Raw genomic sequence first — 13444 nt, forward strand, 5'->3', positions numbered from 1 at the left:
ACAGCTGTAAGCAAAGCCTACACCGGCCGAGCTAGCTGCCGGAGCTACTTGAGTGGCCTGTGGTGGCCTTTCCAACCCCAAGCCCCAGGAGACTGGACTTCCTAAGCACCCCACTTTCTCAGCACCAGTGGAGTGGGGTGTAGACACAACAGAAAACATGAATGCATGACATAGAATCGCTGCCTTTGCACTGCACGGCGCACTGAGCATGAACGGTGTTTGTATGTTGGCAGAGGAACTTAACAGAAACAGAAAGCTGTGTACCGTTGTTTGGCCCGACTCCCCGCCTTTCCTTGCCTTCTCCCCCCACTCTCCCTGATTCTGTCCCCAGTGGTTGGTATTTGGTGGCAGCTCTTGGTCCTGTGGATGTTTATGTCTCACTGAAAACACGGAGGGGTGGGCAGTGGTAAGGAAAGTAATTTTTTTCTAATTTTTGTATAGCTATTCACTAGCGTTTGTATTTTTTGAATTGCAAACACCGTTTTCTGGTTCTTGGGGGTTGGTTGAACTTCCTGTATTACTTCTTGGAAAACTTGAGTTTTATCACATTCTTAAACAGATTTGAAATAAATTCTTTTGACACTGCCAACAACTGAAAGACAGGTGTGTTCTGTGGTCACTGGTGAGGGGCCACTTCAGTTCCACAGACTGGCCCTGGATGACTACTGGTCAACTCCTAACTCTCAGGAAAGATGTGGTTTCAAATTACAAAGCACTATTTTCCACAGTGAAATTATAGTTTCACTTAAAAATGTTTATGCTTGTGTTGCATGCACACACGAGTGCAAACATGCCTGTGCATATATATGGAGATTGTAAATCACCTCAAGTATCCTTTTGATGCTGTCTTCTTTTTTTGAGACGGGTTCTTTAAAAATTTTTTTTTTCCTAAGACAGGGTTTCTCTGAGTAGCCTTGGCTGTCCCAGAACTTGATCTGTAGACCTGGTTGGCCTTGAGCTCACAGAGATCTGCCTGCAGTGAGGCTGGATGGGAGCAACCCCAGGACTCTGTCTCCACACTGCTAGAAACCTCAGTGCACTGTTCTCCACGTAGGCTCCAAGGTTCACACTAAGGCCCTCATGCTTACACGGCAAGATCTAACCGAGCCAGCTCTAATCAGCGACTCATTTTTGCAAAAGGCAAGGAGACTGGGGATATGTAAGAGTCCAGGATAGGGTTAAGCCAAGTGCAGCATGGCCCAGAGCATCACATTTGCCTGAAATGTGCCATATTTTTAATATTTGGAGACAAGGATTTCACTGTGTAGTCTTTGATGGTCTGGAATCTACTATGTACACTAGACTGGCTTTGAACTCATGGAGATGTATCTGTTTGCCATGGCCGCCTGAGTGCTGGGATTAAAGGCCTGTACCACCTTTAAGTAGCTCTCTCCAATTGTTCCCAAGACTAGTGAATGGGGCTCGGTTGGTGGGGTTTTGAGGGAGGCAAGCTCTCAAGGGAGGGAAGGCTGAAGTTTATTTCCTAGGAGTGATCTTGGAAGGAAGCAGGACCCAACAAGGGAGGTACTAAGACCCAATAAAAAGCTGAGCATAGTGGCCATTCCTGTAATTCTACCACACCGGAGGTGAGGAAGAGGTTCATTGTGAGCTTGAGGCCAGCCTGAGCTGTGCAGTGAAATCCAGGCCACCTTCAGCTAGAGTGAGAAACTCGGTCTCAAAGGCACAGCAAAGAGTCCGCTCCTTTCTCGTCCACTGCTAGCTCTCTGAAGGCTGCTGGTCCTTGTGCTTCCTTCCTGCTCGGCAAGGTCTGGGCAGTCCGGCTTTGTCCTGGCTCCACGTTATCCCAGCTGCCTGCTGACATGTTGGTGTCTAGTCCTCATGTTCGCCATTCATCGCACAGCATGAATCCTGAGTGTGCGGCACACACTAATACCCGAGAGTCTGTGAAGACCAGGCCAGAGTTGCTGCCCCCACGAAACCAACTCAGGCATGACCCTGTCTCCCTTAGGATGGCTTTCCCATGGAGCGGTGGTTCTCGCCCTTCCTAAAGCTGTGACCCTTTAACTCGGTTCATGTTGTGACCACCCCTCCCCCCAACCAAAAATTTATTTTACAACTGTAATTTTTCCATTGCTATGAACTGTACTGTAAACATCCGATAAGCACCGCCCACGGCGGAGAACCACTGCTGTAGTTAATTTTGCTGAAGGAGACCTTGTCAGTATCTTCATCCAGAGCACTGACTTAAGCGTGACGCTCTGTACTCAGAACACAGAGCTGTTTGTGGATCATCTGTCCTCTGAAATGCTTCTACAATACTTAGTGGCCGTATACTGAGCTTAAAGCATTTACACAGTGGACTTCTCTGCCTTTCCTAAGGGCTGAGCATAGTTACACAATTCATTAAAAAGCAGAAGCTAAAGCTAGTTATTTACACTGGGACGCTGTTCCCAGGATGGCTCATAGTGGCAGTACTCCTGTCCCCAGACCCTCCTTGAGAAAATGGTGTCAGTGGCCTTCATCGCTGGCTCCTCTCGTGCCCTGAGACTTCTTTCCCCAGCGTTGTCCTGTTAAGATTTTCTAGGTTGGGCTGCTGAGTGGGGAGAGCGGGTAGAGGTGCTTGCTGCCAAGCCCGACAGCCAAATTCAACCCCGGGACCAACATGCTGGAAGGACCAGACTCCGTGACTCCACACAACACTTACTTATTTACAAATAAATAAGCTTAAAAAATCATTATTTAAACTACCCAACAAATGGATTCCATCTCGTGAGCTGTTCCGGCAGTGCGTTCGGAGCATCTGACGTCTGGGCAGCCGGCCACAGCCTCAAGGTTTTCAGACCTGTGTTGCACTGCTTTGCTGGACAAGGAACTCCTAGGGTGGGACATTTCAGAATTGTTCCTGTCACTGGAGATTTTCCTTTAATGACTCTGTCTCTATGGAGATGCTGACATCTAGGCAGGGGTAACATCACTGTAAAAGGGCCTTGTGAGGTTACAGCTCCAAGTGTGGGGAACCAGTCAGAACAACCTGCCTGTGTGTTACTTAGCAGCCAGTCACTCACACTACACAGGGGCATTTTTGAAAATTCTTACAATGTGGATTTACACACGTGGCAGGCTGACAACAGAACCACTTTTCTACAGAACCAAGTGCACTTTGTGTCTTCATGAGTCCAAAAGACCCTTCAGTGCCAACCCTAGACACTTAGACAGTCAGTTTATGAAAAAGTGGAATGTGACCAGTGTGCCGACGCCAGCAACCTGCAATAGGAGGGGAGCCAGGGCACAGTTCAGCACTCAGCAGGGTCGCTCGCTGCCTGCTGTATGCGCAGGTGTGGGTATGCATGAGGGAGGGGAGCCTAGGTCCTCAGCAAGGTCACTGACTGCCCACAGACTCACTGCTCAAGTGAGAAAGACTCACGGAACAAGGAAGCAGCTACAGGGTTAGTGGGTCCTGTGCCCACGCTGTCTCTGGAGCTGACAGGGACTTCATTTCAATACCCTGGAAGAATTGATTTTCTTGATGTCAGTGGGGCTTAAAATCAATGTCCCATTTCTGAATTTTCCAACTTGTCCAACCCGTCCATTTGACAAAATGCTTGGAGCCGACTTCTTGGATCTCCTGCATTAGAAGTGAGAGAAGATGCCAGGCAGTTAGAGCAAGAAGCAGGACCTCAGCCTGTAGCTTCCTCCCCAGTGCAGGCCCTGCCATAGACACACGGGCCTCTTGCTTCAGGAAGGTGTGGAACACTACCTCCAGGGTGATCCTTCCTTTCCTCTCCGTTCCTGACAGATGTCACTCACTGAAATGACCCGGCTCACCCCCAGTGTTGTTCTCTAAGCTCCTCTGCAGCCTCTTACAGGACTCGCTAGCACCCGTCGGCAATGTTTTCACAGTTGGAGCTTCCCTCACTGCCCCTTGGGGGACAAGGCTTCCTTGGGGTGACCACACCCGTTGGGCTGAGGGCTGGGGTACTGCATACACTCAAGACACCAAGCACAAGGTGTGGCCAGTGACAACCCAGTAACTGTACCACTACTCACCTGTCCTCCTGACTTCTCCCTTTCCTCTTCTTTCTCTTGAAAATGTCTGTCTCCTGGGCCTACATTACAATTTAAGATAATATGTCAGTACTGGATAATGAATATTCAAAAACAGAGCAATGGGCTTGTGACAAAAAGCCATATTAATGCTATTTATTTAAAACAAGTTCAAGTTGGTATATTAAACATAAACCAGGGGCTGGAGATATGGCTTACCAGTTAAGAACTGGCTGCTCTTCTAGAGGTCCTGAGTTCAATAACCAGCACCCACACTGTGGCTCACAACCATCTGTAACTATATTCCCAGGGGTTCTGATGCCCTCTTCTGTCCTACAGGCTTATGTGTAAACACAGCACCCATATACATAAATACATAAATAAATCTAAAAGAAAATAAACCATCAACTACAAAGTCTCACCCCGAGCCCTGTGACAAGGTCTGGTGGCACATACGTGTGACTCTACTCAGAAGGCAGAGGCACGAGACTGACAATTCTAAGCCAGCCTGGGCTACACAGTGAGACCCTTACAGAAAAACCCAAGGATTTGTTGTAGCTCTCCTCACTGCCATGGCCCTGGAGGACAGGCCTTCCGTGGGGCAACCACAGCTTGGCACCGACAGACACTGTATGCCAGTGACCCCCTGCCTCAAGGCCAGTTTTGCCTTATCCATGAGCAGGCCAGATGCCTCAGCTGGCCTGATGAAGCTTGGCTGAGATAATGGCGGTGGAGAGGGCACCTATGGGGCAGTGCCGGCAGGCGGCCTGAGGCTGCCAGGCCACACCTACCATTCTCTTTGCTTCTTCCACTGCGGTCTTTTTTTCTTTGATTTGCTTCTGCAAAACCTTGTAATTCACATAAGTATTTTTGGGAGGCTAAGAGGAAGGAACAAAGACACCATCAGTTCCTATTCTTCAATAATAAGAGCAGTCCCAGGGCCCCTGGCTGTCCCTTCCCCCAGGCCTGGACATAGCAGCAGCCCTCACCTTAGCCCCCAGCATGATAGCCCGCTCCCGTTCCAGGACTCTTTCTTTTCCTTTGCCATAGCCTGTGATCCCAAAGCGGTGCACTTCCAGACGAGCCTGTGGACGAACAACAGTCAGACCCAGGGTGTCAACCACTCCCCCACAGCCTCTCAGCCACGGCACCACAGAGCTGCTATGGCTGAGGAAACAGCACCCAGCTCTTGAACTGCTGCTCTCACTGCTGAAGCAATGAACTGTCTCTGCACAAACTGTGCCAGTGCTGGGATTCAGGCAGCACTCTCAACCCTGACTGGATGCTGCCCACAGCAGGTCAGACAACTGTTTCCGGAAGAGGTGGTGAGCAGTACCCACTCTCAGTGGCTGGCTCCTCCCGCCCTCTCCCCAGGCGTCATCACTGCTGCTGCGCTGCACTGGGAAGTGAGAAGCAGTCGTCCCTGAGCACTGCAGGCCAGTGTTGCCATGTGCTCCGCCTGGAGACAACTCTGCACAGCCCAGTGCTTTAGAAAGCTGTCAGTTCATGTCAAACTCTAAGGAGAAGAACTAAAAGCTACTTCAAATGCTTACCTTTTCCAGGTTAAATTCCTGAATACCCACATCTTTTTCAAGAACCTTTGTTATATTCTGCAAAGAAAACAAATTCATATTAGAAGCTACCAATTACGCAGATACAGTAGCACACACCTGTACTCCCAGAGAAAAGAGGCGGGGAAATGGCTACTCCTTTGAGGCCAGTTCGGGTTACACCATGAAACCTTGTCTCAAACAACCCAACACCTATATGTATGTATAAAAAACAAACAGAAAATGACCAGTGCTGATGAGGATGCTGAGAAACTGAAACCCTTACACCCCAGGCACAGATGCTAAAGGAACAGCCACAATGGGCAAAGCGTGTCAGCTGAGCTGTTCCATCCGCCAGGGGCACACCAACGTTCATAGCAGCTGCCTTCACAACGGCTACAACGGCAACCCGACAGATGAACAGGTTAAAATGTGGTTTATACTCAGCTTGTAAGGGGGCCCTGGGTCGGGGTGTAGCTCAGTGGCAGTGCTAACCTCATAAACGTGAGGTTAGCATTAAATAAAGTAATAACACACAATAAAAAAAGAGCAGAACATGACATACACCATGTCAAGAAGAACAGAGGGCACTGTGGAGCAGACCAGTCTCAAGAGGGCAAGTAGTGGCCCCATTCCGCAAGGGGAGTTGGCATTTAAGGGAGAAGGCAGAAGACTCTTCAGATGCTGGAGTCCTAGTTTTGTTAAAGACAAAGACAGTTACCACCCAATCCCAGGTCTGCCACAGCAGCAAGAGAGCTGTAAACCCCATGTTCCTGCTTTCTTCTCCATACGGGAGCCGAGCTCCTGGCTCAGAGAGCCTGCCTGTGGCCTGCTGACTTGCCCCAGATCATTTTCTTCTGTGTGGCTTGGACTAAAAAAGACAGAATTGCCAGCTGTAACTGCATATCCTCAATCCCAGCACTCGGGAGGTAGAAGCAGGAGGATCTCTGGGAGTTCAAGACTAGTTGGTCTACATAATGAGTTCCAAGACAGTCAGAGGCACATAGTGAGACCCTGCCTTGGAAACAAAACAACCCCCCTGTCCCCAAGAGGGAAAAAAGGGTCAGTGGCGTAATGAGCCGAATCAGTGTTGGTAAAGGCTCTCAGTGTTGCCCTCTGACCTCCGCACACCTCCATGTGGAACCCACTACCACCTGGACAAATAAGTAACATGCAGTGACCCAGGACCACTTGCTCACTTTGGCTGTGCAGTGGACAGTGCACAGTGCACCACCGGACGACTTCCTAAACCTGACCCCGAGGGAGCTCAGAATGAAGAAGGTGCGCAGGATAAGTACTGTCAGGAATTTTTGCCAATGGCCTGGGGAGGTGTCTTCAGGTCTGGTGATGACTCTGACTCCTCCCACTGGTCTTAACAAAGGCCAAAGAACCCACATAACCTATATTCTACCTCACAAGCAGCAACTAAGTACATAGCCTGGAAGCCAGAAAGCCTGGGTCAGAACCTGACCTTGCTGCTTACTTCAGATCCACAGCCCTTTGTCCGAATGCCAAGGTCAGGTTGTACCCACAGTGCTGCATGCTGAGAAACACAGGTCCCATCAGCACATACCTCCCTGACAGCGGGAGCACATGCAGAGGGACATGCCTGTGTGTGCAAGGTCTCTGTCCCAGGCCTTTGTCCCCACCCCAACATCAGAGAAATAAACCGCAATCTGTAATTCGTGGCAAATGGGGAAATAAATGATTGCTGAGAAACCCGATGAGGTTTGTCTGCCACATAAATGTGCATCAATCTTAAAAGCCAAACCCTGTAAAGTTGTGCTGACAAGTGCTGAGTACTGAGTGGAACATGTGCAGGAAACACACTGAACTGCAGACCAGCAATACACCCCGCGGGCACCCGGCTCGGGAGGGTCAGAGGGATTCAGTGAGGTAAGAGGGGTCTGTGGATGGGAACAAGCATGGGCATGCGGGGAGCAGTGTCAACAGCAGGGGCAGCTTCTGGAGCAGAGCCTAGGACAATGCTCTTCCATCTTTCATCTATGTAGCCCAAGATGTCCTTGAACTCAGAGATCCAGGTGAAGGCACAAACAACCATGCCCTGTTTTGGTCCTTTCCATCTAGGTCATTAAGGGGCCTCTGATTCCTAGGGTAGTGACAGTGGAAACCAAGCAGCTTGAGAGGGGCATGGGGACAACCTCACTGACTGTCCTAGGTACCATGTGCCACCTGAACAGACACACTCCCTGCTTAAGAGCCCAGGAATGTCCTCCTCTCAGGAAGCTGCAGTCCCATTAAAGGACAGGCTCTTTCACTTGTTCCTTAAGCTCCAGGCCAGGTCTCCCCATTTCAAACCCCGAATGCTGAGCGGAACTCCTCACTCACTTCAGTGGTTATAGTTCATTTGCCAGCATCCTGAAAACATGAGTCAGACCAACTCCTGCCTGGTCTTTGCTCCTTTGTGGGTTCTACTTTTTCCCACCCTCAATACCTCAGTCCTACCCTCTAGCTCATCTAAGAGATAGGAGAGGAAGAAGGATAAAGGAGGGAGGGAAGGAGGGTAGTGAGAGGGGGAACTGGAACACTCTGAATCTAATTTATTTCCCAACTGTTCCTCCCAATTTCCAGCCCAGCCCCTTCAAACATTTCTCCCAACGGTTCCTCCCTCTGTTCCCCAACAGTCTGCCTAAACAGTCCCTTCTCCCAGTTTTCCCAATACTATAACAACCGTTGTAGCCTATCTGCTCAGCTCAGCCTCTCCTGGCTCATCTGTCTTCTAACAATCTTCTGCACCAACTGCCTTCTCCTCTCACTTGGCTAACACAATCCCTTTTCGAAACCTCAACTTTTTTTCCTATCCTACTGCCAGAAATCCAAGAGGCAACCAACACTTTAGGTCACAGGGTCAAGCAGTTCTAAGAGCTAAGAATTCTTAAAGGGCCAGTTGGCTAGCAACCTGGGATCCTTTAAAAGTCCAGGCACAGCAGATAAACCCACTACATTCCCCCATTTGCTGTGGCTTCTAAGTCTGCAGTGAGGCTGCCCTGGGAGTCCCGTAGCCCTTTGCTTGGCATCCCCCAGTTCCAGGCTGCAATGCTGACACTCCATAGCCTTTACATGTGTGTCTGTTTCTCCAGTGTCCACCTCCTGAATCTTTCACCACACACACACACACACACACACACACACACACACACACACACAGAGTCTTTAAAGGACAGAGACCATTTGAACAAGCGAAAACTATAGTCAAGTTTAACAAGTTCAAAACGCAGAGGTTCCTGAGATAATCCAAGTAGAAGGAAAATACAAAGGGGTCAGAGTGGCATTCTGTTACTGACGGATGGGGAAACCCAGACTCTCACAATGCTAGCTCTTTCCCCCATTCTACTAATAGACAAACTTTCCACTCTAGGAAGAGAGGCCGTAGTGAGCATAGAAGATGGTGGGGCCTGAGAGACTTGAGGCAGTAAGTAAGAGTGTGGAGACAGATCCTGTTAGTTTTGAAACCTGTTTAACACCGAGAATAATGTTTTTGTACTTTCCCAAACCAGGCACACTATAAAAAAACAAATCCTTGTGGGCTCCTAAAGTAAGAGGAGATGGCCAAGGGCCATTCTTTAATCCAGCTATGACTGGTCCCAGTGCTAGTATCTGAAGCATGAGTAGGAAGCTGACGTAGATCCCTAAAGTGAGAACAGGTGTGACTGCAGCCTGGCATCTGAATGAGCCAAAGAAGAGTGTGAGCAAGCCAGATATGAAATGCTTGGGCTGAACCATCAATGGGTTCGTCTGTGACAGTGCTGTTTAAAACAGTACCAATGTGGCAAATGAGGGCATAAACACTCATTCATACATCCCTGAAGGACAATGCTGACCTGTAGCCATCAAAAAGACAATGGTCATGCCCTTGTCTCAGAAACCTGCTTATGAAACCTTATCTGCAGAAAGGATCTTAGAGAGCAGTTAAGGTTCTCTGCAGATGAGGAACATCCTGGATATAGGGGAAACCCTAAAACCAATGATAGGTGGATACCCTGAGAGACAGGCACAGGTTCAGACCCACAGGATTAGTAAGCGTGAAGGCAAGGCAGAGACTGCACTTATACTGCCATCAGCCAGGGGTGCAGAGCCTCCCTGGCCAGAGGGAGGAAAGCTTCTCTAGTCTTGGAGGGAACTGGGCGCTGATATACTTGGTTTTGAAGGGAACCCAGCCCTGCCTGCCGTACTTGGCTAGGGACTTCTGGCCTCTACAACTGCAAAACTGGCATTATTTTTGTTTGTTTGTTTGTTTGTTTTTTTAAAGATTTATTTATTAGCTATAAGTCCACTGCAGTTGTCTTCAGACACCAGAAAAGGGCATCAGGTCCCATTACAGATGGTTGTGAGCCACCATGTGCTTGCTGGGAATGGAACTCAGGACCTCTGGAAGAGCAATCAGTGCTCTTAACCATTAATCCATTCTTTTTGATAAAAGCTTTTGGGGCATGAGGAAGGCTAAAGAATGGATTTTAGCAATGAATTTTTAAAAGAATCATTAGTATATTCCTGTTGCAAGGAAATGAGGGGCAGAAGACCACTTGTGGGAGTAACCACCCCACCTTAACAAACTGAGTCTGTGGTAAGAGTTACAAGTTATCTGAAGGAGAGTGCTGCATGGGAAAACAGAATCACTTTCCAACCAGACTGTGAGTTCACAGAGCCAGGGCTGGTCCTAGAACAGCTGTAACAATGCTATGTTCTAAAATAGCTGCTGGCCCACAGCAGGAGTGGCGGGAGAACGGATTTTCTTCTGAGCTCAGCACCGACAACCAAAGGCTTATTAGGTAGAAAGGTAGCTAAGCAGGTCTGGTTTTATCAAAGCCTGAAACCTCCTTTTGGGGAGATCAGGGTCTTACTATGCAGACCAGGCTGGCTCTGAATTCACAGAGACCTGCCTGCTCTGTCTCCTCTTGAGGGCTGGGATCAGAAGTGTAATCATATGCCTGGCAAGTCCTAAAACTCTTAAGACAGCCTTGGCTCCTTGATTTGCAGATGGCTACCTCCCAAGTACTGAGCCATCAATATTTGGCTGACGATAGTGTTTCTGTATACCCAAGGCCTCAAGGCACTAATGTCATAAATTTACCTACGGAGCACACACACTAATGAGATTTATACTTTCCTCAGAGAAATCGAGTTTGGCAACTTAAGTCAGCTGGCCCACCTGGTAGGTTAGGACCAGATGCTGAGTCCTGAGCATCATTTACCAGATGGTAGCCCTGGGGCCCCAGGTACAGTGTAAGGTCAGCACAGCACTCTTACCACACAGGCATAAGCCAGCTGATCCCTTACCTTTGCTGGCTCATCTTCATCTGACTTTGGTTTTCTTTTTTTACTTTTGCTCTGAAACTCTACCACTTCCACTAGCTTGCTGTTGTTCTCTCGGGGAGAGAGGGAGACCGCAGCAGCCGCACGGACTTCTGACGGGGCAGCGGGAGCAGACTGCAGCTCTTCTCTGAGCTCCTTGAAGAAGCTGGAAGCACTCTTCCTCTGGCCTCGAACAGGAGATGCAGGCAGGGGAAGCGGCTCTGCTGCTGCCACATCTGCTGTCGTCTCCGAGCTTCTCTTCTTTTCTCTCTTCTTTCTGACCCTTCTCTGTTCTGTTTGACCTTCTGTCTCTCCTGTTTGTTTCAACATAAAAACGTTTTAATTATTTTAGTTTCAGTTAACACCACTTTGCAGGTGGCCCACACAAGCACCCATGTTTTTTTAGAAAATAACATCCATTCATTTATTAACTATATACGAGCACACTGCAGCTGTCTTCAGACACACCTGAAGAGGGCATCAGATCCCATTACAGATGGTTGTGAGCCACCATGTGGTTGCTGGGATTTGAACTCAGGACCTCTGGAAGAGCAGTTTGTGCTCTGAACCACTGAGCCATCTCTTCAGCCCGGCATCCACTCTTATACACAAAGAAAGCAAAGTGCTTGGGGCCAGGTCTCATGACTTCAGTTTGATCCCCAGGACCCACATGATAAAGGAGAGAACACACTCCTGTGTTTTCTCATTGCACATGGTGGAAGTGACACACACCCACACCATAAAAATAATGTAACTTGAAAAAACAGTTTTTAGAAACCAAGATCCTTTCCTTCCTAGACAGCCGTGTACATCTCCGACCTTTCGTAAGATAATCCCTCTAGTCCTCACACTCGCTCCACACTCCGGGCCACCAATGCCACAATTCCCAGTGACTGGCAAGTTCCATTATTCTTTGTACTAAAGGCATCTGCCTCAATGCCAGCATTTCTTCTTACTACACTGTAGGGTTAAAGGCACTTGTCCCGGTTCTTCCTGTTTTCTTCCCATTTTAAATTTAAAGGGAGTCCAGCTAAACTGCTTTAATTTGAATACCTTTCTACTAAATTTCTCATCTTCATTTTGTTTCTTCTGCTCAGACTATTAGGATTCTTCCAAACTCTACCCCACAGTTACCTGGCACTATACCTGCCTCACCCAACCTGCTCTTAGCCCTTTGCCCCTCCTCTCCCCACCCCTTCTCCCTCTCTCTCCACATGCTCATGGCCGGCCTCTACTGTTCTCTCTTCTCTCTGTCCTACTACCCTCTTAACTCCCCTCCCCATGCCCTGAATATACTCAGGGAGAAGGGATGCCCAGCTTGGGCCTGCCAGAAGCACCCCCTTCTCCCATACCTCACCACACCTCCACAAAACATACCTCCACTCTCCACTCTCTTTTTCCTAACACAGACTCTCAACAGTGACCTGACCTTACCTGAAATTTGAACCAGAATCCTAAGCCTCATTACTGACCTACAGTAAGGGCACAATAGCTTTCTTTTTCATAAATATTATTCATTTAATGTATATGAGTACACTGTAGCTGTCTTCAGACACACCTAAAGAGGGCATCAGATCTCATTACAGATCACTGTGAGCCACCATGTGGTTGCTGGGAATTGAACTCAGGACCTCTGGAAGCTGCCGCAGTCAGTGCTCTTAACCACTGAGCCATCTCTCCAGGTCAGAAGAGCTTTCTAAACACTGTGCACTCAATAAAAATGTGCTGTGGCCAATTCAACTCTGCCAGTACGGATATAAAAATGAGTAGGTAGAGCCCGGGTGATTGGAGCAACTATTGTAATGAATTCCCATATGTGGGTATAAACTGGATCTAAAATTTTAAAAATTAGTTTTAAAACTTGTAAAAGTCGGAGGCCAACTGTTGTGAAAACCAAAAACGGACAAGTAAACACGGCGCAGAATGTGACATCAGGCTCTAGACCTTGTGATTCGGCTCTTAAGGAGAACCTTTAAGAAGGTTATATATATGTAAGGTTTGCTCTAACAGTTAATGAGGGAAAGACACGAAAATCATGTACACAGAACGTTGTAAGCTTTTTTTTTTTTCTTTAATCATAAGTGGGCTTGGAATTTTGAGTAGCCGCTCCAAAATAAATACAAGACAGCGTTTGCTACGCGTCTGGTTCTAAAAGTCGGGCAAACTGTGTGAGTTCTTTGGCGTGCCAGTGCCTGTCCTTTTGCGAGTGGCCTGCCTTTAGAAACCAGCTCTGATTTTTTTTTTTTTTTTCCTGTACAGTGAGGAGAGCGAAAGGTCGGCCGAAAAGTGGGTGAAAAGGTCTCGGAGAGGAAGGCGCCGCAGGCTAGAGGCGGCCCGCAAGGTTCCAGGAAATCACGTATCCCGCGGTCCCGCCGCTTCGGGATGCGTCTCGCTGCCTTTGGGCGCCTCCTCTCAGGAGCTACGCTCACCCAGGTCGTAGAGGGTCCGCAGCACGGCGTCCAGAAGCGCCTCAGAACCAGGAGACTCAGCGAAGTCCGATTCCCGATCCGCCGCCATGGGAACTTACACGGACCTCGGGAGCCCGTACACAGCTCGCTACTTCCGCTTCCGGCGCG

General features: G+C 48.6%; 1 protein-coding gene across 1 annotated transcript; it reads right to left on the minus strand.

The window, feature by feature from the left end:
* Positions 1 to 1563: 1563 nt before the first annotated feature.
* FSAF1 (40S small subunit processome assembly factor 1) lies at positions 1564 to 13421 on the minus strand. The gene is made up of 7 exons (XM_080936667.1): positions 13298 to 13421; positions 10854 to 11182; positions 5559 to 5615; positions 4995 to 5090; positions 4797 to 4883; positions 4009 to 4067; positions 1564 to 3586 (listed from the first exon to the last, which is right to left on the minus strand). Exons 1-7 carry the CDS (start codon positions 13383 to 13385, stop codon positions 3454 to 3456), a joined length of 849 nt encoding a protein of 282 aa, XP_080792793.1. The 5' UTR covers positions 13386 to 13421; the 3' UTR covers positions 1564 to 3453.
* Positions 13422 to 13444: the final 23 nt, after the last annotated feature.

The sequence above is a fragment of the Micromys minutus genome (assembly GCF_963924665.1).
Source record: "Micromys minutus genome assembly, chromosome: 24".
Taxonomy (NCBI): Eukaryota; Metazoa; Chordata; class Mammalia; order Rodentia; family Muridae; genus Micromys; species Micromys minutus.